At 40.7% G+C, this 25,109-nt stretch overlaps 1 protein-coding gene and 1 long non-coding RNA gene across 8 annotated transcripts in view; one reads left to right on the top strand and one right to left on the bottom strand.

The window, feature by feature from the left end:
* The window catches only part of LOC148890059 (uncharacterized), a 53,343-nt gene that overhangs the window by 18,739 nt on the left and 9,495 nt on the right, over positions 1-25,109 (bottom strand). For both annotated transcript variants that reach the window (XR_016116753.1, XR_016116752.1), the window contains 5 exons: positions 15,857-16,052; positions 14,153-14,268; positions 14,010-14,079; positions 13,224-13,361; positions 891-964 (listed from right to left, as the gene is read on the bottom strand). This is a non-coding gene — a long non-coding RNA (uncharacterized LOC148890059). The remainder of the gene's footprint in view (positions 1-890; positions 965-13,223; positions 13,362-14,009; positions 14,080-14,152; positions 14,269-15,856; positions 16,053-25,109) is intronic.
* Positions 1-25,109, top strand: part of ppfia4 (PTPRF interacting protein alpha 4) — a 56,295-nt gene that overhangs the window by 22,814 nt on the left and 8,372 nt on the right. For 2 of the 6 annotated variants that reach the window (XM_089011267.1, XM_089011266.1), the window contains exons 3-24: positions 12,924-13,025; positions 13,209-13,373; positions 13,846-13,920; positions 14,867-14,950; positions 15,864-16,085; positions 16,543-16,677; positions 17,105-17,239; positions 17,521-17,604; positions 18,219-18,350; positions 18,445-18,507; positions 19,275-19,372; positions 19,452-19,581; positions 19,953-20,149; positions 20,299-20,527; positions 20,608-20,643; positions 20,771-20,892; positions 21,416-21,537; positions 22,280-22,361; positions 22,447-22,528; positions 22,644-22,844; positions 24,007-24,069; positions 24,454-24,480. In XM_089011267.1, coding sequence (XP_088867393.1) covers positions 12,924-13,025; positions 13,209-13,373; positions 13,846-13,920; positions 14,867-14,950; positions 15,864-16,085; positions 16,543-16,677; positions 17,105-17,239; positions 17,521-17,604; positions 18,219-18,350; positions 18,445-18,507; positions 19,275-19,372; positions 19,452-19,581; positions 19,953-20,149; positions 20,299-20,527; positions 20,608-20,643; positions 20,771-20,892; positions 21,416-21,537; positions 22,280-22,361; positions 22,447-22,528; positions 22,644-22,844; positions 24,007-24,069; positions 24,454-24,480 — 2,586 coding nt within the window. Of the gene's footprint in view, positions 1-6,888; positions 7,072-12,923; positions 13,026-13,208; positions 13,374-13,845; positions 13,921-14,866; positions 14,951-15,863; positions 16,086-16,542; positions 16,678-17,104; positions 17,240-17,520; positions 17,605-18,218; positions 18,351-18,444; positions 18,508-19,274; positions 19,373-19,451; positions 19,582-19,952; positions 20,150-20,298; positions 20,528-20,607; positions 20,644-20,770; positions 20,893-21,415; positions 21,538-22,279; positions 22,362-22,446; positions 22,529-22,643; positions 22,845-24,006; positions 24,070-24,453; positions 24,481-25,109 lie in introns of those variants that run through there. The other 4 variants (XM_089011271.1, XM_089011268.1, XM_089011269.1 and 1 more) reach the window with 4 other exon arrangements.

Raw genomic sequence — 25,109 nt, 5'->3', positions numbered from 1 at the left:
TAACTCATTCGCTGCCATTTTCGAATGTATTTGGGAATGGAAAAATGTGAGGTGGAGCGCCATTTTCGAATCTGTTTGGGTTTTGTTTTTTTTTCCTGCGTGGAGTACCGATAAAGCGCTGGTCAGACCTCTGGCAATATTTTTCCCTTCCACAAGGGGGCAGCATTTGTTTTTTTTTGGGCCATGTAAGCGCTTTGTTACAGCTCAGCTGTTGTTAAAGCGCTAAATAAATCAATATATATTGCATTGTATGTTGTACAGCCGCCCCCATTTCAAGCGGAGATAACTCCAGACCCATATAACTTAGGAATTAACCTTTTTTTTCTGATGAAATAATAGAGTAAGGTTTCTTACGTTGAATTGAATGTTAATGTAGTCCTAAAACTCGCCTTTATAGGTCCTACTGGGATTGTAGTTTGTTTGTTGTTTTAGTACGGTGTTTAATGCTCTCGCTCCACAATGGAGGACGACATAGCCTGAAGCCTGCAGGTTTTCAGTAATTATGTTGAAGTATCCATCCATTTTCTGAACGGCCTCTTCCTCACTAGGATGTATAATATGTTTAGAAACACATCTTTGACAGGGTATTTATAGGAGATGCATCTTGAGCGTTTTAAGCATATTCTTTCTGACATAGCTTTGTCACTAAAGTTTAATTTAGCTGCTGAAGCTTTAATATGGACGCAAAACACACACACACACACACACACATGCACAGCTGTGTTGTGTTACATCTTGCCAATGCAGTTTTGCAGTGTGAAGGTCAAGGGCAGAATGCCTGACCTCCACATCCCCCAAACCCCTTCCCTCCCACACAAGCGTTGCAGTGTATGAGCAAAGCTCATTAGAAATAGTGCAAGAAACACACTTGGTGCATTTTCCTTTTTTACCGTTTGATTCTTTACACTGGTCCTCAATATTAAGATGGATGCTGTTTTCCTCTGTTGACATGATGGACTTTTATCTGCAAAACACACAGAGTTGAATGAGTGAGTCTCGTGTGTATCTGTGTGTTTTTTTTTGTGTGGATTGTGTGGCTGCCTGAGACTGTTCGTAGCGCGTGGTGCTACTTGCATATTCAAATCGTGGGCCAGACTTATTTGTATGCAACTGGGTGTCTATCAGAATTCGGTTGTTTGTAAATTAACAGTATAAATTATGTAGTTTTATCGAGATGCGCAACAATGAAAGAGGGTTATAAATAGAACCGTTTCTGAGACAGTCTACTATGTGAACATCTTGGTACACACATTGTAGCGCGGTGCCCAACGCCACGCCGGGACGCGACGAAGGAGAGACAGAACGAGCAAAGCAACGAGGACGACGGGTGGAGGAAACAAAGCTAACATAGCCGCTTTCAACTGGCAAGCTGGAACTGAAGGCAAATCGTTCGGCATAGCAGAAGGACGAAAACGGATAAGAGTGTGAGGGACTATTACCTTGAGGTTGTGTCCTTTTAATGTAGTGTATTACTTAATAGCCCTTTGATGGTGATCATGGCAATGTACATGACATGCTTTATCAGATGTCATTATGCAGATGAGTGATAAAAATGCAGATATGATAATCCAGGTCACAGTCATTTGGTTTTGAGCACACACAAGGGTGGGGGGGGGGGGTTGCTTTTCAGGATTTGCCCTTTGAATTTATTTGCAAAGCTTCGATAGAGATTTACTAATAAGATTTTTGTTTTAGTATAATGGCAGTTTAACTCATTCAAGGCCATTCACAAATTTATTCGGGAATTGAAAATATGATGTAGAGCGCCATTCCCAAATTTGTGTTTTGTTTTTTCATGCTTGGGTGCCAATAAAGCACTGGTCGTGGCCTCCGGCAATGTTTTTCTTTTCCACAAGGGGCAGCATTTCCCTTATTTTCCAGGTTAGCGGTTCGTTCCAGCTTCAGCTGTTGTTAAAGCGCTATATAAACCAATATGTGTGTATTGCATTCCATTTTGGACAGCCACCCTCATTTCAAGTTCATATAACTCCAGGTCCATATAATTTAGGAATTAACTCTGATGAAGAAAGAGAGTCTAAGGTTTCTAACGTTGTATTGAATGTTTATGTCGTCCTAAAACACAATATTCTGTGGGTCCTGGAATTCACGTGACAATGACAATAACCCTGGTACTGGAGTGGATACATTTTTGCACGTCTGGCAGGAAATGAGTTAATTCGCATTATGTATCAATTGTATACGTTTGGAGTGTTAATATTATTTGGCCACATACTTGTTTGGGAGCTATCAAACCGCTGCTTGTTGTTGGGTTTGCCAACACCGCCAAGATGTTGTTTGCCTGGTTTTTGCTTTAAAATAAAAAAATAAAAAATAAATCCACCATGACTGTATCTCTAGTCATCTGTATCTCAAATTACCACTATACCTCCATTATGGGTGAAATTATTTATATTTCTCTTTAATATCGCCATAACTCAGGAGGTGTTGAAATGTGAAATACAACTGAACAGTTATTGTAACATTGCGACCACCCCCGACTATATTATTATAGTTTGACATGTCGGTTGGTTAATTACTTGGCGTATAGTCTATTTAATTTTATGAGAAAACAGTCCAATTTGCGTGCCGGTCTTTTATTCTGGAAACTGTGATGTAATTATTTTCTGACTAGCAATGCATTATACCGTCTGAGTGATCATGCTGGGGGATGGGTTGAACTCTGCCTCATATGTTTTGACACAAAATGGCTGCTTTCCATCTAGTGAAGCTTCAAATGAGATTACAACTGCTTGAAAAGGGGTTTGCTATAGTGGATCAAGTGTGAAAAGAAATATTTGTTTGGAAGAGAAAACCATGCAAAATGGGGAAAAATTGTGCAAATGGATGACAATAAAAGATGCTTCCATTTTGGTGATTTTCCTATGAAAAGCAGTTTCATATGTATAGACAGCTTTTTTTGTCATATGCAAGTGTGTATGAGCGTATGTATTTTGGGGTGAATCTTCAGCCCTTATTATTCTGCCAAACCATAATTTCGTACCCAGGTGCAATCCACGCACGCTCACGGATCTGAAATGCTGTTATAAAGTGTGCCTTGTGACCCCCACGCGGCCAGTAGGGGGCACTGTCTGCCCACAAACTTGGACAGGAGTGGTCCCCGGTCCATTTGGTTGCTGAGTGGAACCACTTTGAGGCTCCAGGTTGCACGGGGTTGCTGTCAGTTAATGGTGGAAGCCACCACAATCGTGAAAGGAACGTTATGATGTGCGGCGACTTGCCTGTCTCACTAATTCAACCTCTCCCGCACGAACGCACGCTTTCCTCTGTCGGCGAGACCTTGTTTCCGTGACAACCAGGTGCAAGCACGTCGACTTGTTGTCATGAACTATTTTTTTTTTTTGCTCACAGCACAGCGGCAGATGAGAAGTTAGGTACAAATGAGCATTTAGTTAAAATCCTACAGATTAAAATGGAGGCAGAAAACACGTGGAGCAAAATGGACGCCGTTGAATTGGTACAGTTTTGTTATAAAAAAAAATAGGTAAAGTCAGTTCTCACAAATAAATTGTGTTTTCATCACAGATAAGTTATTCTATCAATGTGGACAAAATGCTGCGTTGCGTTCGTCGTCATTTGCCAAAACACCATTAAATATTAATAATAAGAATACATTTTATTTTCAAGCGCCTTTCAAAGCTACCAAGGACACTTTAGTCACAGACAAGCCTAGAAAAAAACGGATACAAATATTGCCATTCTTTGTGCCCACCAGAGAAAAATTCCTTGTTTGTACTACACACTTGGCCAATAAAGATTATTCAGATTCTAATTTTCAACAGATTCTTTTCTTACAGACAGCGTTTTTAGGTGTTCAATTACCTTTTACATTTTTACATTGCATTATATTATACAATAACATCCATGACACTCTGACAAAGGCGGAAGTAGACGCCGAAACATGTCAGGTATTCGAACACCGAAAAAACACTGTCTGTAAGAAGATAATCTGTTGAAAATTAGATATCAAGTAGACAGGATGAATTTAATACAACTACAGTAAAGTCTCGTTATATCGATATCGGATATATCGATAGTCCCGGTTATATCGATACTATTTCTATGCACGCACGGAGAAGATTACATGCAAACAGGGTCGGATATATCGATAGTCCCGGTTATATCGATATTTTTTCGGACTCCCTTGAATATCTATATAACGAGACTTTACTGTATTATTCTGATTCTCATCAATATACAGAAAGAAAAATCATAGAAGAGCTCGAATGGGGAGGGGAAAACTGAAATCATTAAAAAATCATATTTAAATATTTTCCTTTCGGCTATTCCATTCAGGGGTCGCCACAGGAAACCAGTGTGCACAATCTACAGAGGTTTGATTCACACGTTTGTTTTGGCGAAGATTTTACGTCGGATGCCCTTCCGGACGCAACCCTCTATATTTATCCAGGCTCGGGACGGGAACAATAAGTGAAATAGAAAATTCAGTGGTAGTCATTCAGCAAATGTTGAATTAGGCATTAAATGAAGCGCATCAGATATCAAAATTGACAACCGTCTGGTCATTCCAGATGGCACGTTGTGGGATTACCAGCCTGGCTCACTTAATTATCAGTCTCGTTTTGGACTACATTTTGTTGCTCTTGACGTATGAGTATTTAGTCTACACAACACAGCAGCACAAAAGTCTTCTCTTATCTTGACTCAAAGGGACACTCAGACATCGACTGATTATTCTTGAGTAGAAAAAAAAAACTCCGGAAGCGCTTTTAGACTGCAGTCATGCACTTTGAAACCCCGCTGAGAGCGGAAGGAACGTTTATAAATAGAAAGAATCGGGAGGCACAGCAGTGTCATAGTGGATGGAAATAGAGCTCTTCAATTTGGGTGAAGTGAGCAGTGACTGGGCTTTTTTATCAAGAGGAACGAGTGGTTATACAGTGATACCTCGGCTTACAAACTTAATTGTTTCCCAGACAGAGTGTGTAAGGCAAAAAGTGTGTATCCCAAAAATTAATTTCCCATAGGAAACCATTAAAATGACAATAATCCGTTCCCAGGTCCCAATAAAACATAATTTTCTACTTTGTAATTTTCTAAGCCTTAAAACGACACAAAATATACCTTATAATAATAAATGTGCTATGGTATTATAATGAAAGAAATAAACTGTACTGTATAATGAAGTCGTTTTATTTACCTTTGTGATTGTCATTGATGGAATGGAGTGGCCGGTTTCATCAGCATTAAACACTTAATGAGTAGTAAAATTTTCAGAAATGAAAAGTTCGTAAATCGAAAAGTTTGTAAACCGAGGTATCACTGTATATGATACTACGCAAAAGAAATGTCAGATTAGAGGTCATCTTGAAATTCTAAACATCATGGAATATCGTCACAAACAGGTTTGGGCACAGGATTAGATCGGTGGCAAGATGTTTTGGAGTGCAAGCACAAGGACAAAGCACATTGGCACATGGTAAAAACAAGTCGACGGCCATTTAAACACGAGGTAGGGGGCAACAGGTGGAAAAAAACAATCGGGGTTGGGCTGACAATCACACCGCCAAAGGAGGAAAAGCAAGTGACCTGAAATGAGAGGAGGATGTTGATTTCAAAATAAAACAGGAAGTTAGGGGAAAACCTTGAACGCTTACTGCGGGTGACAATTCTTGATTTGAATGATGAATAATTTCCTAAAACATGATGCTGAGACTGGGAATTTACTACACTTTTTGTTTTCTAGTCAAATTTTAAACACATCAAAAGGAATCATTCACGTTTCAGTTAACGCTGACATTTTAAACCACTTTATTTACTGTCGAAAATTTTACGAGCGATTTATTCTGTAAAGTTTTCATGAATCTTGTTAAGACATGCAACTGCTGACCTGCACCTTTTGTTTGAATTTTAACTCATTCGCTGCCATTCCCGAATTTATTTGAGAATTGAAAAGTGTGCCGTGGAGCACCATCCCCGAATTTGTTCGGGTTTTGGTTTTTTCTAACGTGGGATGCCAATAGAGCGATGGTCAGACCTCTGTCAATGTTTTCCATTCAACGAGGGGGCAGCATTTGCTTTTTGTCCATGTTAGCACTTTGTTATAGCTTCAGCTGTTGTTAAAGGGCTATATAAATCAATATGTATTGTATTTTGTACAGCCGCCCTCATTTCATGCTCAGATAACTCCAGATCCATATAATTTAGGAATTGATTCTTTTTTTTTTTTGCTGATGAAAGAAGATAGTATAAGGTTTCTTATGCTGAATTTAATGTTTATATAGTCATAAAACTGAATATTCTGTGGGTCCTGGAATTTGAGTGAAAATGACAAAAATCCCGGCACTGGAATGGACACATTTTTTCACATTGTCTGGCAGTGAATGAGTTAAAACACGTTGCTAGTTTGAGGAGAAGGAAAAGGAAAAAATGTGTTTTGTAAAAATGTTTAGTCATAAGTAGATATTTTCCTCTGGTGGTTCAGTTTCTAGATTTTTATTGCTTTTTTTTAGTTTTACAGGATGTACTTTGGCTGAATTATATCTATTTGACTTTGGTGGTTCAACTGTGTCAGTATTTGTGTGCATGTGAGACAGAGAACAGGTGGATGGTCCATTCCTCCCTTTCATTTCTGTCATAACTTTGCTGCTGTGAAATGTAAATTTCTCCACTGCGAGACTAATAAAGGCAAATCCAATCCATCCCTTCCTGTCATTTCCTCCATCAGCTGATCACTACCATTCCGCCTCCTCCTTCCATCCTCGAAATGTTGTCCTTCGCTCTGATCAAAAACCCAAATGTACCTCAATCCCCTTGACTCGGCCTGCCCCTGTTTTTCTCTGTCTCTCTCTCCTCCCTCCCGCTTTCACTCACACTCTGCTCTCTCAGGACAGCTAACAAGAGTGTTGTTGCCTTGTCATAGGGCAGAGTGAATCACGTTTAGGAACGGCTTGTGAATCTAACTCTTCGTCATCCTTTGTCTTTTCATGGGGGTTCTTTTTGAGCAACTTGCGATGTTTAGCCTCCGCCATGAACCCCACAGTGAAGATCCACCTGCAGAATGGGATCCACTTTAATACCTACATGTACCAGGTAGGGAATGGCGTGCGGGGTGCGGATATGACTGTATCAGTGAAGGATAGTCTCCAGCGGAAATAGGGCCATATGTCCTAGGCTGTATTGATTTCACTGCCGATGACTCCTTTTTTAGGACTGGGATGGCCTGCCCCCCCCCCCCCTCCCTTCAACCCACTTTTCTCACGTTTCACCGCATGCTTCAGTCAGCCTGCCATGAAATGATTGATCTTTCAAAGTAATATTCAGAAATAAAGGTGCTCCACTCAGGCATCTCTCTAGTTGATATGGCAGCTTGTATCCTGCCATCGTCCGCTTTTACAAAGCGACAAACTCAATACGTGGTGTGTAATGAGTGGGATTCTCTCGGCGGTTGTGGCATGTGCTCAGCCGCACACAAAGTGATGCGCAACAAAAAGTCTTTGTGTTTCTCCTTTGGGCCGAGGAGAGGAAGACTTCAAGGCTCATCCTCTCTACATTTGTCCTTCTTTAGGTTTTGTCCTTCAGGTTTTGTTTAATGAAAGAAGACTGACTGGGATACATGAATGGTTGTTATTCCGGTTTCGGGCCTTCTGTGGCCTCTAAAAAGTGACTTGGAGGATGGAAAAAAAACGTTGTGCGTGTTGTGCTTTAGGAAAAATAATGTTAAAAAAGGATCAAATATGGTTTTATGTGGTTTAATTACACATCAAATTAGCACAAAGTATTATTCATATGTCCTGTTTGTTTTATATACTGTCAGAAGTCCTTCAAGTAAATGTTAATGGACTTTCTAAACAAACTAAGCCTTTTTTTTAGGCACTTATAATACATCGGAACAATAAATTATTTTTTATCCAGCTCAATCGACTCATGTCCTGACCTTCTTGATTTTTAACTTGTGATTTTTTTTTCAAGTCAAAATTAATCTGCTAGACGTTCTCAAAAGCCATTTTTTGGAGTGGAAAGTCATTTCTGTCAGCTAATGCAGATACTATTACAAAACATGCTGTCTTGCATGAAAATACAGATGTGCCATCTTTTTAATTCAACCTTAAAACTATAAGGGCCTTAGATGTTAGCCCTGCAGGATTCCATTTACTAAGCCTAATCCTTCAAAAAAATTAATGCTCTCGTAGTCCGTTTTATTTGCTCATTTTTAAAGAAGAGTATGAAAATTTTTTTGGGGCGAAACACTCAACATGTAGGTCATAAACAGTACTTTTTTCATGACAACCATCCACAGTCATAGTCATCGCTTTAGGGCAAAAAAAAAAAAACCCAAGTTGAAGTACTGAGATAGTAAAGTAAACTTTTTCCTGTAAAAAATTGCAACACTGCGTCTACTTGCTCCTTTCTGCAGAGAATTTCTCTGCGGCCTCGTGCGTGTTTGCATGTGTGAACATCTGCAATCGTATGAGAAAACTTGCAGTTGGAATTCTGTTGCCAGGGCAACAGAAGTGTGCAAGACGGCGTCAACCCAGGAGACAACCCACTAACAATTCACACCCACAAAAAGTGTTAGAGGGGAACTTGTTTGCCGTTTCTGGCTTACTTTTCTGATGAAGGTGTCATATGTGACTCATTTTTTGACCTTTATTCTCCTCAGCCTTCATTCAATGTTATTATCCCATTTTATAGAGCCTGTTAAATCATTGCTATTTTTTTCTTCTCTGTGTCTGTTGTATATAAATGCCAATGATATGCAATGATGTGATGAAGTCAGACCGACAAATTCCACCTTCTGCGGAAATGTTTAAGCCCTATAAGTGATACAGTGACGCTTGTGTAAAAAAGAATGCAGTCATGTCATAGGAAAAAAAAAGAAAAAAACAACAACGCTGATGAGATCTTGCGCGATGCCATAGTGCAACGTTATCCGTTATGGTAATTCATCTCTTTGAATAAGTGTTGAAAAAAAAACAACTCTGCAAGATGTGCTGCTTAATTCATATTTCACAAATGCAGTATTAATCTAAATGCCATGTTTAGACGCACGAAGATGCATAGAATATATTTATTTTCAATTCATTCACTGCCACAAATTTATTCGGAAATTGTAAATATGACACACAGCGCCATTCCTGAATTTGTTCAGGTTTTTTTTTTTTTTTTTACGAGGACTGCCGATAAAGCGCTGGTCAGACCTCTGGCAATGTTTTTCCCTTCCACGAGGGGGCAGCATTTTCCTTTTTTTTCCTCCATGTTAGTGCTTTGTTCCAGCTTCAGCTGTTGTTAAAGCGCTATATAACCCAATATGTATGTATTGCATTGTATTTTGGACAGCCACCCTCATTTCAAGCGCATATAACTCCAGGCCCTTATAATTTAAAAATTAGCTCTTTTTTGTGACGAAACAAGAGCGTCTAAGCTTTCTGATACAACATTGAATGTTTATGTAGTCCTAAAACTCAATATTCTGTGGGTTCTGGAATTCAAGTGACAATGACAATGAGTTAACTTGACTTCCCCCTTCTAAGTAAAAACCAAAGATGATGTCAAAAGTTGACATTATTTGTATAAAAATACAAAGTTTGTCATTTTGAAAAACATATTCCTTAAAACTGTGATGACCAATTGTAATAGAACGGCGAATTGTGAAACGAAGTGAAAAATATATCATGAGACTTTTCAGGAACTACGGAATAGTTGATGGGAGTTGAGGTGAAGCTGGTTAAACTCCCCCGCACTGAAAACCTCTCAGCAAATGAGACAAAAATGCACTGTTTACCAAACAAAACACACACACACACAAACGCACAGAAGGATGAGCACTTTCATGAAAAAAATCATTTTGGGATTGCATGTGTTTGATTGAAAGCTTTTTTTTAATATCCAGCTCCACTCGAATCACTCTTTCTCTCCCTTTGTACACATACACACACTCTGATACACACATTTTTTTTCATCCGTTAATCCCAAACTGCTTAAGGAAGCGAAAGAGAGCAATCCTTTTACAATGTCTGGGGCTCAGCAATGTTCGCTCCCTGCTCGCTATCTCACAATGTGGTTGGCGGCGGAGGCTCGGAAAGCATTCTCCGCTCTGTGTGATATAACTTCTGACACATGTTGACGTGGCCTTGTCAGCCAACTATGCTTGTTGTGAAGTACCCTTGGATTCTTCCGAGCTCACGTGATTTTGGAGGGGTTACGATCATAACGCGCGCAAAACAAAATGCGTTTCGATGTCATTGTGCCAGAGAGAAAACTCTGCTGTGAAATTAAATTGAGATATTTATTTGCCCAGACAGCGATTGTGCAGTTTATTTATTTATTTTCATATTTATTTATTTATTTTCATATTTATTTATTTTCGTATGTATTTATTTTAATATTTATTTGTTTATTTTCGTATTTATTTATTTTTGTATTTGTTTATTTATTTGCGAATTTATTTATTTTCGTATTTATTTATGTATTTTCGCATTTATTTATTTTCATATTTATGTATTTATTTTCATATTTATTTATTCATTTTTGTATTTATTTATTTACATATTTATTTATTTTCGTATTTATTTATTTTCATGTTTATTTATTTATTTTTGTATTTATTTTTTTCATATTTAGTTATTTATTTATTTTCGTATTTATTTATGTATTTTCGTATTAATTTATGTAGTTTCATATTTATGTATTTTCGCACCTATGCTTTCATTCTCGCATCCATCCATCTATATATCTATCCATCTACCCATCTGTCGACCTATCTATCTTTTATTTGTGTTTATTCATTTATTCATGTATTTATTTATTTGTGGATGTACGTATTTATTTATTTGGTTATTTATCTATTTATCCCAGTGATTGAAAGAGTGGGTGAGCACGAACATCTGTTGGAGGAATTTTGGCCTGAGCTGCTGTCTCCTTGTACACCCCGTGCGGTTTAAGACAAAGTCGATCAAACACGCTGACCTGTTTTCTCTCCCCAACACGAATCCCTTTCATTCACGTGATTCGTGTGCCTTTTTTTTTTTTGTAACTGAATTACGTCATGTAGTTTCAGAAATCTAAGAAGAGACTTCAGTGTGACCTTTCGAGTGATGGATGGCTGGATGGATTAGATGGGTCTATAAATGTCAAACAGGCTTTTGACAGATTGACGATCCCAAGTTAACCAGCAGCGAAAGCGCAGGATACATTCTACTCCTGACACTTTTAACATCGCATTAACATGACATTTAAAGACGCGTTTAATGGCGCAAAGGTTTATGACGCAGGTGGCGTTTCGTAGTGAAACTCACGGCTCGCCAATTGACATTGCAACGGCAGGTGTTGGTGCAAAACCAGGGATCTTCAACGCGACTCAACGGATACTTAGAAGAGTGAGAAAGTTAACGTTACTTTTGTTCAAAGGCTGCCGACAGAAAAATTATGATGCTCAATGATGTGTTGAGGAGCGCGATTATCATAAAACTTCCCCAAGTTGGCAGTGGAGTTTTTCAATGTAGATTTGAGAGATGGAGACAAGCTTGCTACTCGAAAGTGCAAAGCCTAAATGATCAAATACTGATGGCTTCATGTCTGTCCGACTGATATCGCTAACGAACTTGAAAAAAAGGAAACTGCGCCGTGAAAATTGGGGTCGCCTCCTCCTTTTTTTTCCCTCTTCAGGAATAACAGCTGGTCGTAGAACGTACTGAAGGCGTAATAATCTTTACTGTCGCCAATACTTCGCAAGGTGTTACAGTTCATTTTGATGCACCAAACTCCCAATGTGAATGAAGAGAGAAATAGAGAGATGAAGTCACAGCATATTAAATTGCCAATATTTAGACAGAGAAAAAAAGATCGATCATTTCTACCGCAAACTGCACTGTGTCATTGATCTCATGCTAAAAATAATAGAACACACAAACAGAAACTGAGGCTGTTACGCCATTGGAATTTTTTGTGACAAGCAACGGTCAGCGAAGGTGTCGGTGAGCAGACTCAGACAAGGATCACACGATCAGTAAAACGGCTTTCAGTGCGCCAATTAAAATTATGACAATGATTTCATCTTAAAATATCATAATTACGCGTGCCATTGCCACAGATGTAATAATTCTCAGATTGCGCAATTCTACCCTAGTATTGAAATCAGTCGTAAATATAATTATTACCATATTTTCTATTGTGGTTAAGGCGCACCCAAAAGCTTGAATTTTCTTCAAAAGATGATCTTCCGCCTTATATGCCTGTGCGCCTTATATGTGAAGTAATATTGAATATATTATGTAATATGTGGAGGAGATGAAACATTCTAATGGCTTCCCCAAATTCATAACGGCTCTCGAGAGGAAACCCTAACTACAATATGGTCAGCGGCAAAAAATGAGTTAGACGCCCCTGAAATAACGCAACTTCACAATGCACACTTTGCAACTGCGTGTGTGTGTGTGTGTGTGTGTGTGTGTGTGTGTGTGTGTGTGTGTGTGTGTGTGTGTCCTGAGGTAAGGAGAGAAAACATAAGGCCATGAGTATTTCATTGGACAAAAGCCAGAAAAGCATCACAAGAAATAGCGCACTCAAAACAGTAGTACATGGACACAAGTAAGACACTCTTGAGCTGTGTGAGGGAGGTCAAACTTTGGAAGTTATCCTAAAACTACGATGTCGTTGCACTCACTACTTCTGCAGATGTAGTAGATGGCAGAAACGGGATAGAAAATACGCCTTGTCATCGCACCAAGAATGGTGTCACAACAATTAACTAGTTACGTTTGATATCAGCAACACCCCGAAAGCGAAACATTGCAATCTTTTTAAACTCAGCTGCCAAATGAACAAAGTCAACATATCCGTGTCTGTACCCAAATATCCCTAATTCTCCAAGATGAAAGTCTACCAAGATGATGGCTGATACAATATTAACCTCGGATGCACGTGTGTGTGTGCGCGTTATGTAGGAGTTTGCCACCCTCACCAAGGAGCTGAACATATGTCGAGAGCAGCTGTTGGAGAAAGAGGAAGAAATATCGGAGCTGAAAGCCGAAAGGAACAACACTAGGGTACGTGTGCATGAGTGATCTTGTGTATTTGTGTCTGCGCGTTTACGTCCGAACGTGTCAGATTGAACATAATATCTAATTGTGCATTTGAGTGTCTGAATCGGTCTCAATTCTATTGATAGTTTCCCCAAAAAAATGTTTTTTTATGTGGGTGTTCACGTGCGGGAATGTGGGTGTGTGTAGCTGCTTCTGGAGCACCTGGAGTGTTTGGTGTCTCGTCACGAGCGCAGTCTCAGGATGACGGTTGTGAAGAGGCAGCCCCCCCCACCATCTGGAGTCTCCAGTGAGGTCGAGGTCCTCAAAGCCCTCAAGTCCTTGTTTGAACATCACAAGGCTCTGGATGAAAAGGTGAACGCCTTCAAACGTTAGGGATAACTAGGACACTCTATCGTACCCTCATTTGTACGAACGCACGGAGGTACCACTTCATCCGCAGTTGAACAGCATCTTCTGAATCAGCTGATACACTGTTGTATACACTGTTATACACTGATATACTGTTGATGTTATAAATAATGAAATCAAACTCAAATTATCAACAAAATGTGTCCGGGCGTTATTGTCATGCCAACTCATTGCAGCACAGTAAATCTGTATTTGTACTGTCTGATATTAAAAGAACGCTTATTAAAACAAAAAAGGTCGAACAACACGCGTGACGCAATCTACATGGGACACGGGAGAAATTGGAGTGTGTGCGTGTGTGTGTGTGTGTGTGTGTGTGTGTGTGTGTGTGTGTGTGTGTGTGTGTGTGTGTGTGTGTGTGTGTGTGTGTGTGTGTGTGTGTGTGTGTGTGTGTGTGTGTGTGTGTGTTGGTCAGGTGCGTGAGAGGCTTCGAGTGGCTCTGGAGAGGGTTTCCACCCTGGAGGGACAGCTGTCAGCTACCACACAGGAGGTGAGGTGATCGTAAGCATTTGATCAAATGTATGATTGGATTGGAATGCTATTTTTTTTTAAATAGAGGGAATGGAAGCCATTTCTTACCGTAAGTCGGTGGCGGGCCGTGAATTTCATCGCAAGGCCTTCAGTAGTGCTACATCTGAATCAATCCAGACTGAAAAAAAGTGTGGTGTGATTTAGTACAAGTCCACTAGAGGGAACAATTAGTCAGGAAATAACTGACTGACCTTTCTTAATGATGTCCATTTTTTCTTGAAAAGTCTTGAAAATGGCTTGAACAGGGCCCGCAGAACTGATTGTGAAGGCGGCTAGGCAGATTTCTGACCCCGGCAACAAATGATGGCTGAAATGTGATTGGTTAAATGCTTAAATACGAAAACACATCAGAACGCAGCGCAACAGGGGATGATTAATGAAAAGAGGCTGAGAAACAATTTTGAATCATTCAGTAAGAATTCCTGGACAAAATATAATTAACATCAGTCTGTGATTCAGATATTTTTAGGCCAGCGGAGAAGGCTTTTCCTTGATGGTCCGTCACAGCCGTAAGTTGACAGGTCGTATGTGTTATTCTGTCAGCATTGATGCTGAGTGGCGTCACACATTATAGAAGTCCAACTTTAAGCTGAGATCCATAACACTAAAGTTTATGCTCATTGAGAAAAAAAGTGATTTTTAATTGTGCATCCTAAACAGCAAGAAAAAGGAAATTAACCAAAATAAAACATCAACGTTGATCTCATTACAGGCGAGTTGTCAAAATCATCAAATAGTGTTATTGCAAGGCCTCCGACTACAGATATCATATAAGAGAAAATTAAAAAAAGATATTATGTATTAATAAAAGGCTCAGTCAAAGCAGATCGTATGAGTCAAATTTAGATTCACTCAGAAAATAATTAAAGGCGTTTGATGTTTTTTTTTGTCATTCTACTTTATAGCTGAGCATGGTGAGACAAAGGAAGGACGGCGACTCGGGGGAGCGAGCAGATGGATCCAAACCTCCATGGAAGGTCTTCCTGACTGTGTGATTGTTTTTTTGCTCTGTGTTTTATTTTATAACAGTCCGTCTATGGCGCACGGTTACATTATTTCTACTTTAACGAAGAACGATAAACCGGTGTTTGTCTGTATTGACCGAAGGTGATCGCTTATTAAATAAGCGGTACTCCAAGCCTTTCATGTTTAGAACATCGATTTGGGCTTGAAATGTTTTTCATACCCTTAGTTTCAGCTTCAACAGCAGGATAATTGCTCTTATTAAAGAAAGGGAGGAAAAGATCACAGGCATTTTCAGCCAGTTTGTAATGTTTGATTCTCTAAAAACAAACGAGTGAGAGAATCACCTGGTGTGTTTAATTGCACCAGCTCAAAAGGTATACAGTAAAGTCTCGTTATATCGATATCGGTTATATCGATAGTACTGCTTATTACGATACTATTTCTATGAACGCAAGGAGAAAATTTACATGCCGCAGGATCGGATATATCGATAGTCCGGTTATATCGATATTTTTTCCGACTCCCGAGAATATCGATATAACGAGACTTTACTGTACTTCTAATACATCTTGTGTTTTATTTTGTGATTTTTTTTCCTGTCTGATTCTCTGTTCATTATTAGGCAACAGAGTCCAAATAATTTGGGCTGCCTACTGGGTTGCCTGTCTAAATATACATCCCTTAAGGTCTGCTCAATTAATCCATTTCACTATGAGCTGTGAGGAGAGAAGAAATATCAAAACAACAACATGGCCGCGAAGCATCAAACGTCCACGTTTGCATAAATTGACCAATGTCTTATCTAGGTCATCCATCTTTATCAGCCATCTTTTTTTTTCATTAACAATGTTAAAATTCACACCTCTCAGATCAGAGATAATTTTTGGTGGTCTACTGCGCTCGCATGTCCATGAACTGTGCACATCTACCTTGCAGAGACTTCCCAACGGCTCCATCGATGTTCATGATGACGGCAACCGTGTGTCTGAGCTTCAAGAGCTGCTGGACAGAACAACGAAGGAGCTATCTCAGACGCGCGAGCACTCTGCCTCTCTTAACGGTCGTGTGGCCGAGCTGGAGGCAGAGTTGGCGAGTGCTCGGCGGGAGCTGAGTCGCAGCGAGGAGCTGTCAATCAAACAGCAGAGGGACCAAAGAGAGGTGAAGGGTGTGATGTTTTCGTGGTAGAAATGAGGCATGGTGCAAACTACAGCTAAATAGGATAAAAGTTCAACAAAACATGATTTATTTACGATTCCCTCGAAGCTCATGGCAAACAATCACACTAAAGTTATTAATAATGAGCGCTGAACCTTGATATTTTGACCTTGAAGGTCTCATTAATCTTGAGAACAGGATATTAGATTCATTATTTAGGTAAACCGTGAGTATTCAGTCACGAACTAGGATGAAACGACACTGATCTTAGTGTTAAAAAAACTGACATTTAATAGATGGGACCTATTTGGAATTCATAAAATATGGATATTTGAAACACTGTACATTAGAAATGATCATATTGCTAAACCGACTCGTATTAATGGCTTTTATCACCAGACATATCACAGTCAGTAAAAGCTAATTTTGTCATTGTGTTTGAATATGATTACATTTGCAGAGGGAAGACATGGAGGAAAGAATAACAACATTGGAAAAACGTTACCTCGCCGCCCAGCGAGAAACCACACATATCCACGACCTCAATGACAAGCTAGAGAACGAACTGGCCACCAAAGACTCCCTGCACAGACAGGTGAAGTGCACACAATGCCGAACTGCGCTTTAATTTTGAATTTTGATACTGTTAAAGTACAATATTTAGCAAATCAAGCTAAAAGTGGGTACAACATGACCAAAATTGCCACTCAAAAAGGAGCTGAAATATTCATATATATTTATATGAAATATTCATGACAGTTGTGCCTCAGGAATATTAGCACAGGGTATGGAAATGTACACTTTTGGGTCGATTGTATGTTTATGAAACAAAATGGGGTGTTTTTCATCGAGGGGAGAAGGTTCATGTGAAGTGCAGGGTGAATTTGAGTTCAGGTCCCTATAGGGAATTCAAGCAGCGGCATCCACATGAGCGTGCTTTCGTTTGGCTACACGACTGTCTCCTGCATACTGCTGTCACACTTAATTCCAATACTATATGTGTGTGTGTCTTTGTGAGTTAGAGCGAAGAGAAGGTGCGCCAGCTGCAGGAGATGCTGGAAATGGCTGAACAGAGGTTGGCTCAAACCATGAGGAAGGCTGAGACGCTGCCAGAAGTGGAGGCTGAGCTGGCACAGCGAGTAGCAGCACTGTCCAAGGTTGCACAAACGCACCCGAACGCACACAAACACACACACACCCTGAAAGCATCAATGCTTGGTCATTGAAACTTGATAAGTGAAGGAATAAGAAGAGTCAGCATGTTGGAAACGTCAAACAAATTACAATTTACAGGTCAAAGGTGACTTGTAAATTTGGGACACTACAGTGTAGGGTCTTTATTTGTCCCTGCTTATAGCTTATGTGTGAATCTAAGAGTTCACTCAGCGAGGACTAGCTCACTGTGTGCAGACGCACCAATAAGTGCCTCCGCTTTTAGGCTGAGGAGCGTCATGGCAACGTGGAGGAGCGACTCAGACAGCTGGAATCACAACTGGAGGAGAAGAACCAGGAACTTGGAAGGGTTTGTATGTGTGTTTGTGTAAAAGAATGTGTGCGCGTGCCCTGAAGGGTCTCTCTGACCTCTCAGTCTCTATGTGTGTATGTGTGGGTGTGTGTGTATGTGTCTACTGATGCAGCGTATTAGTTGGACGTTTCGCTTCTGTGCTCCCTCATGCATACACTCATACACATACATCATTTTCCTGGTTCGTTGTTGCATGAATTTGAACCAAATCCAAATATCGTGCCGACGACACGTTCTCCCGCTCTCCCTATATTAAAATATCAGTTATTTTGGTGCTATCTTTAGATTTGGAATAATTCCCACTGGGCTAATTTTTTTTTTTCCCCTCACACGGCCATTGTTTGTCTATATTTAGTTGATGGCGCACTCTCAGAATGTGTGTCTGGGTGTCTGATTTGATTTACTCTAGTAGGCGTAGCTTTTCAATGCCACAAAATGGCTGTCAATATCCGAGATGCATAATTTACAGAGTCGACCCACAGTTTATCCGGCATCTGGTCGTCTTTGACGAAGCACACGCGTCACGTTTTAATCCATGCAGAAAGATTTCGATCATGCGGTGCCAACAATTAAATGAAAATGAGGTCTGGTATATTGTCTGGGCTCGCCAGGCTCGTCAAAGGGAAAAGATGAATGAAGAACACAACAAGCGTTTATCCGACACCGTGGACCGTCTGCTCACCGAGTCCAATGAGCGGCTGCAGCTCCATTTGAAGGAACGTATGGCTGCCCTGGAGGATAAGGCGAGGACAAAATACTTCATTACGGCCTCAAATGAATATGCCCGTGGTACGGTTGGTGTACGTTTTGACATAACTTCATCGTCTTTGCTTCCAGAACTCTCTTATTCAGGATCTCGAGAACTGTCAGAAACAGCTTGAAGAATTCCATCATACACGGGTCAGTGCGCTTGAAATCGACGCGAAACTGACATATTTAAATAACTCGTCATTTAGCAACTGATCTGGAATGTCACTTAATAATGCTAACATGCTAGTCAAACAAATTGACAGGTCATCGTAGTTTTCAATGGTTACTTTGCTTGGATTATCTCTTAGGACTGACTGTACCTCAAGAGAAAACTGGGTTTTATTTTCCTAGATAAAGATAAACCAGCATGTCTGTTGTATGTATTACTGTTAACGAGTGACAGAAAGCTAGCACTTTTGTGATTTCATCTTGCTACCTGGCTAAACGCTGTAGTAAGATTAATTTAAAAAATATTTTATTGTCTTATTTTTATGTGACTGTTGTTTATGTTATGTTGTTTCAATGGCATTACATAAAATTGTCTGTATTATTTTTAACCAGTTACAGAAAGTTAGCACTTTTGTGATTTGACCTTGTTAGCTGGCTAAACGCCATCGTAACATTAATTTAAAAATGCTTTTATTGTCTTTTTTATGTGACTATTATTTGTGTGGTGTTGTTTTGATGTTATTATTTAAAGGGGAAGTCCAACCCCAAAATGTTCTTGACAATAATATAATCCATGCCATTTTGCCAGCTCCTTTCAACTAAACGTGATCTTTCAGGGCACAAGCCAATCACAGCTCAGCTTCAGAAAACATACAATGGCCCAAAAAACGATAAATAACATGTTATTGTCAAAAAGACATGTAAAGGTTTTGACTTCCTCTGAATGTACACATTTTCATGTCTCAAAGGAACGTCTGATTGGCGAGATTGAGAAACTGAGGAACGAGATTGACCACTTGAAACGTCGCAGTGGGGCATTTGGAGACGGAAGTTCAAGTCACACTCGGTACGCACATATTTACACCGTAAATTATACATTACCTGCACAATCAGCCAATACAATTCCTCCCCCCGTGTCACCCCAGGTCTCATTTGGGCAGTGCAAGTGACCTTCGTTTCTCTGTTGTGGAGGGCCAAGATGGCCACTACAGCACAACCGTGATCAGGCGGGCGCAAAAGGGAAGACTCTCAGCGCTTCGAGATGATCCAAACAAGGTGCAAATAACCTTTGTATTTTGCCAAATTATCTATATCCACACTTAAAGGCCACCTGAGTGCGGTGGACGAAATTGAGTGAACACGGCAGTCTTCTGAAATACATTTTCCTGTGCTCGTAAGTTACTGTGTGCAGCTGATGAGGAGCTTCATCCCGTGATCCTCATGCTTCAACTTCATTCTCTACTAACCTCTCTTTATCTGTCCCTCACCTGCTGACATGGACATGCTCTCTGATGTAAGTCTCACGTTCATATTCATAACAACCCCGATGTGTACCAGCTAATTTCTTTTTATTTATTACATCATCCGTCCATATAGTCGAATTTATTTCTTTGATATGTGACCACATGTGTGTCTGTTCTGTCTAGGTTTGCGGTGTGTTCGAACAGGACTACCCATTGCTGCGAGGGAGCGTCAGCCACCTTCTCGGCAGCGACATTGAGGCCGAGTCCGACCTAGACGATGACGTTAGCTCAGCCATGCTCTCCCCAAGTGGTCAATCGGACGCTCAAACTCTTGCTTTGATGCTGCAGGAACAGCTTGATGCCATCAATGAAGAGATAAGGTGTCCTGACGTCTTTGTTGTTACATGCATCGCATTTCTTATTGAAATATGGAGCTAATTAAAAATGAATCAAGACGTAGAAGAAGTGGCAATCAGGAACATGACCATGTTTGAGCGCAATGCTAATATTCGTTGTTTGGTATGGACAGGATGATCCAGGTGGAGAGAGAGTCGGCTGATCTACGCTCTGATGAGATTGAGTCCCGCATGAACAGCGGCAGCATGGATGGACTCAACGTGACGCTTCGACCACGCGCGCTACCCACGTCGGCCACGGCCCAATCTTTGGCGTCATCTTCCTCGCCACCTACCAGCGGTCACTCGACGCCTAAACACCACGCACGTAACACCAGCCACCACCTCGGCATCATGACTCTGGTAAGAATCATAAAGACAGCACAAGGGTCAGAAGAGATGGAGCCATTTTTTTCTAGCCATGTGTTTTCTTTATTTGGTAGCCAAGCGACTTGAGGAAACATCGGAGGAAAGTTGCAGTAAGTCCCCAAGAAATATTGAACTTGTGCTTTTCTTTCTTGCTCCCCCCAACATGCCCCTAAATCTCCTTTTCATCCAATTCCTCCATTTCTACTTTCCCGTCAATGAGATTTGTTACTTTTTCAGTCACCAGTGGAGGTGGACAAAGCGACGATCAAGTGTGAGACGTCACCGCCTTCCTCACCGCGCAGTTTACGTCTGGAAACCAATTTCGCCCAGTTCACGGGCAGTCTGGAAGACGGACGAGGGTACGTACACGCTCACACAACAGCAAGGGATGAGTGTTGGCTAATACTTCATGTTTGTTGAGTTCCTTCTCTCAGAGGACTTTGAATCCTAACACTTCTTACACGGAAAAACTAAGACTCCGCTAATTATTGGATTGGATTCGCCTTTATTAGTCTCGCAGTGGAGACTGCGAGACTGACATTTCATAGCAGCAAAGTGATGAAAGTAAGAGGAAAAGAAAGGAAGAAGAAAAACAAAATACAGGACCTGCTGGAAAGGCAGCCACTCTCGCGTCGCCATCTTGAAGTCAAAACAACAACAAAAAACTAAATAAATAATGTGACACACAATCAAAAGACACAGACAGTCATTCAATCTTAAGCTCTTTCTGCACCCTCTGTGTTGTATGAAGCAGTTCTAGATGCAAGAGGAGAGGATCAAACTGTCTTTTTCACCAGTGGATCAGGAAGTTTATGGTGAAATGTGCACGTCTGCTACAAGCTAAATGTTGAATGTCCCACGTGTCGTTTGAATGTATTTCAGAAAGCAGAAGAAAGGCATTAAGTCATCCATTGGCCGGTTATTTGGGAAGAAGGAGAAAGGAGGTCGAATGGAGCCGACTAGGGATTTTGCCAGGGATGTACAACCGCTACCAGCGATAACAGGTGAAGGTTGAATCTGAGGACTATTGGTGACAGACCATTGGCCAATTGTTGGACTAATCACCCCGATTTGAGCTCAAGTGGGCCGAACCATTCAAATTGTGGCCTAAAACGCATAAATAATGTTCGTTCCAATACTTTCCCCTTTTTAATGTATGTTCCATTTAGGGGAAAAATGAAAGAGTGTAAATACAGCATGTCTTCCGCAAAACATGTTAGCAGCTAAAACTTTGGAACTGACAAACTCCCACATCCAGGTGGATTTTTTTACAACCTCATCAAAACTGACACCAGACAAGCTCAAGTGAGAACTTTTCAAAAAGACAGTGGTCTTGTCATGCTGCTTTGTAAATTCAGACAAAAAGCAATTACAAATACAGTACATAAAAGTTTAAAACGTCCATCCATTCATCCAACACACACACACACCAGAGGTGCATTATTTGCAGCGCAAGGATAACACACTAGGTTTCATTTGCCTCCGAAATGTGCCATCTTTCAGCCATCATTAGTGCAACAATATCAAGCATCACATTTATGACGAATAGCCAATTTCACAATGTCAAGTCATAATGGTTAGTGTAATTTTGCTTTTTTGATTGTTGCTGTGCCGATGACCATTTTGTATTTGGGAGCCTTGTACTGAGCGAGTTGCTTGTTCTTGTGTCTTGTACATACTTGGTCAATAAAGATGATTCTGATTCTGATTCTGATGCAAATTGTAAAGATTAGAAATGTATTTCAGACTTTGACATGACCATTGGAGACACGATGACTCTGGGCAAACTCGGCACCCAAGCTGAGAGAGATCGCCGGATGAAGAAAAAGTAAATCAATCTCCTGACATTGTTTTTTTTTCCTCCTTGTATTTGTTGTTTGCTGATCCTGTGTTGTCTTTAATTCTATTTTTAGACATGAACTCCTGGAAGACGCCAGGAAGAGAGGCTTACCATTTGCGCATTGGGACGGCCCAACTGTTGTCTCCTGGCTGGAGGTTCTGATTTGACTTCTTGTGTACTAAGAAGACATTGGTTCTACACATCATTTTTTTTTTGGGCCATGACGCAGCCTTACTACATAATAATTTGACCTGTCCATCCCTTCTCCAGCTATGGGTGGGCATGCCGGCTTGGTACGTGGCAGCATGCCGCGCTAATGTGAAGAGCGGCGCCATCATGTCAGCCTTGTCTGACACAGAGATCCAGAGGGAGATCGGCATCAGTAATCCACTGCATCGACTCAAACTGCGATTGGCTATTCAGGAGATGGTTTCCCTTACTAGCCCTTCTGCACCTTTGACCTCAAGAACGGTAAATACAGACCCAATGCCAACTGGGCATACTCTTAGTTAAGGACAGAAAATGTGCATACCAATCCACGCTAAACTTGTATTTTATTTTATTTTTTAGATTATGTACACAGACAATCTCTATTTGACCACCACCTCCTTTAGTTTACTTTTTTGGGTTTATATAAAATTGGACATTTTTTTCTGCTAACATGGAAAGCTATGTATGGATATATTCAGAATACTCGATATCAGCTTAAGGTCCATGTACAAGGATGCTTTCTGTCCTGTTAATGTGCAAAATTTTACAGTGACGTGGATTGGATTGGATTAGCCTTTATTAGTCTAACAGTGGAGATATTTACATTTCACAGCAGCAAAGTTATGAAAGAGGAAAGGAAAGGAGGAAGTAGGAAAACTAATACAGGAGCTGTGAATGTGCATGTTTGCTTCAAGCTGAATGTTGAAGGCAAACACAAAGCTGTAGCATCCATTGACAAAAAAAGATTGTCTCACATCTCCTTCCTGCCCCACGTAAATCCGCTTCAATTCCAAGCCGCGACAGTTCCACATACACATCAGCACTCTGCGCAGGTGCTCCTTTCTTCTCATCGTAGGCTCCTCAAGCAAGGCAGACTGTCCAACAGCACCGGCCTTTCCGCTGAACAAAGCAGGGCTGTGAAAATGTGCCCATTAAAGGCACAAAAAAGCACAATAGCCCCGGAGCTGTCCTTTTTACAATGGTGTATTGTTTTTCACAAACACTTAGACCCGCTGTGCTACTGTATTTAAACGTTGTGCTGGTACTTAGAACACAGAAACGTTGTTTTAGGTGGCATGCTTAAGAACGACTATACTGGTCCCTGTACATGGACTTTAACCGGTATATGGAAAATTAACACTCACATGGCTTTCCATACAACACACACGTAGTCGCACAACTCGAGCCTGAAATACACTCCCTCCCTTGGCATCACTCGACACAATAAATGTTTGTGTGTGTGGTTGTGTGTTTGTATCCGTGTGCATGTGGATGGGGTGGGGGTCATCATGTGTGAAAATACACTCTGGGTGTGTGTGTGTGTGTGTGTGTGTGTGTGTGTGTGTGTGTGTGTGTGTGTGTGTGTGTGTGTGTGTGTGTGTGTGTGTGTGTGTGCACGCGTGTGTATACGTCCTCTGAGCAGTCCTCCGGAAATGTGTGGGTGACTCATGAAGAGATGGAGAACCTGGCTTCATCCACAAAAGCGGTCAGTACCATCTGGGTGCTCACCCTGCCTCTAACCCTACTACCAACACATTTACCCTCCACGCCACCCCCCCCCCCCCCACTCCCTGCCTCTGCAACGATACGCATACAATATGTCTACGAAAAACACACGCTATAGACACTAACGCCTTTCTGTGCTTGTGTTGGTACTTGTATTTGCGTGTGCGTGTGCGTGTGGTTGTGGCGTGTCACCCGTACTTCATGTGATATGTGCGCCGGGGTCTGTGTTTGTGGCAAATCACGTAGATGTGTTTTTGAAGGTAGTTCCGAGTGGAAAGAAGAAAAAAATTGATTGTAGAAAATGTGCTTGTTTAATCAGTGTGTTCTTTCACTTGTTTATCATTTCTGCCATGCTGCCACTAAGGCGAATGAGGAGGGCAGCTGGGCGCAGGTGAGGTTGCTGCGCTGACAAATTGTGTCCAATCACACAGTATCACATAAATCCGCACACCCTCTCAACTTCCCCCTCCCACATGAAAGCAATTTGGCACCCTTAGCTCATTCAGTCAGTGATCGTTGCTGGTGCAGTTTGTTACTTCATTCGAAATACAGCCGCATTTCTAATGTCAAACAAAATACATCCCAGTTTCATGAAGCTGTTTCAGGAAAACACGAACTAATATTCACTGCCAAGATAATGGTTTGTTTATCACATTGGAGTCTAAGCCAAGGCCCGGGGGCGAAATGTAGCCCACCACATTATTTTATTCGGCCCACAAAAGCAAATCAAACACTATGCTGCTTGGTAACCACAATGACAGTAATTATTTTTACTTCAAATTTGAAAACTAGTTATTCATTAATTTTGTGTGCGCTCTATATGGAATATGTGGAGGGGATTAAACATTCTAATGGCTTCCCCAAATTCATAACGGGCCCCGAGAGGAAACCGTAACTACAATGTGGCCCGCAGCAAAAAAATGACATTTATTTATCATCATTGAATACTTTGATTTCATTGAATTAAGACAGAATTTTAAACAATTTAATAGGTCCAATGGGGTAAAAAAAAACACTCAT

This window comes from Hippocampus bargibanti, linkage group LG12 (genome assembly GCF_051943395.1).
Source record: "Hippocampus bargibanti isolate YZ-2025 linkage group LG12, ASM5194339v1, whole genome shotgun sequence".
Lineage (NCBI taxonomy): Eukaryota > Metazoa > Chordata > Actinopteri > Syngnathiformes > Syngnathidae > Hippocampus > Hippocampus bargibanti.
Note: the sequence above shows the minus strand (reverse complement) of the source record. Positions and strands in the feature narration are given on the sequence as shown.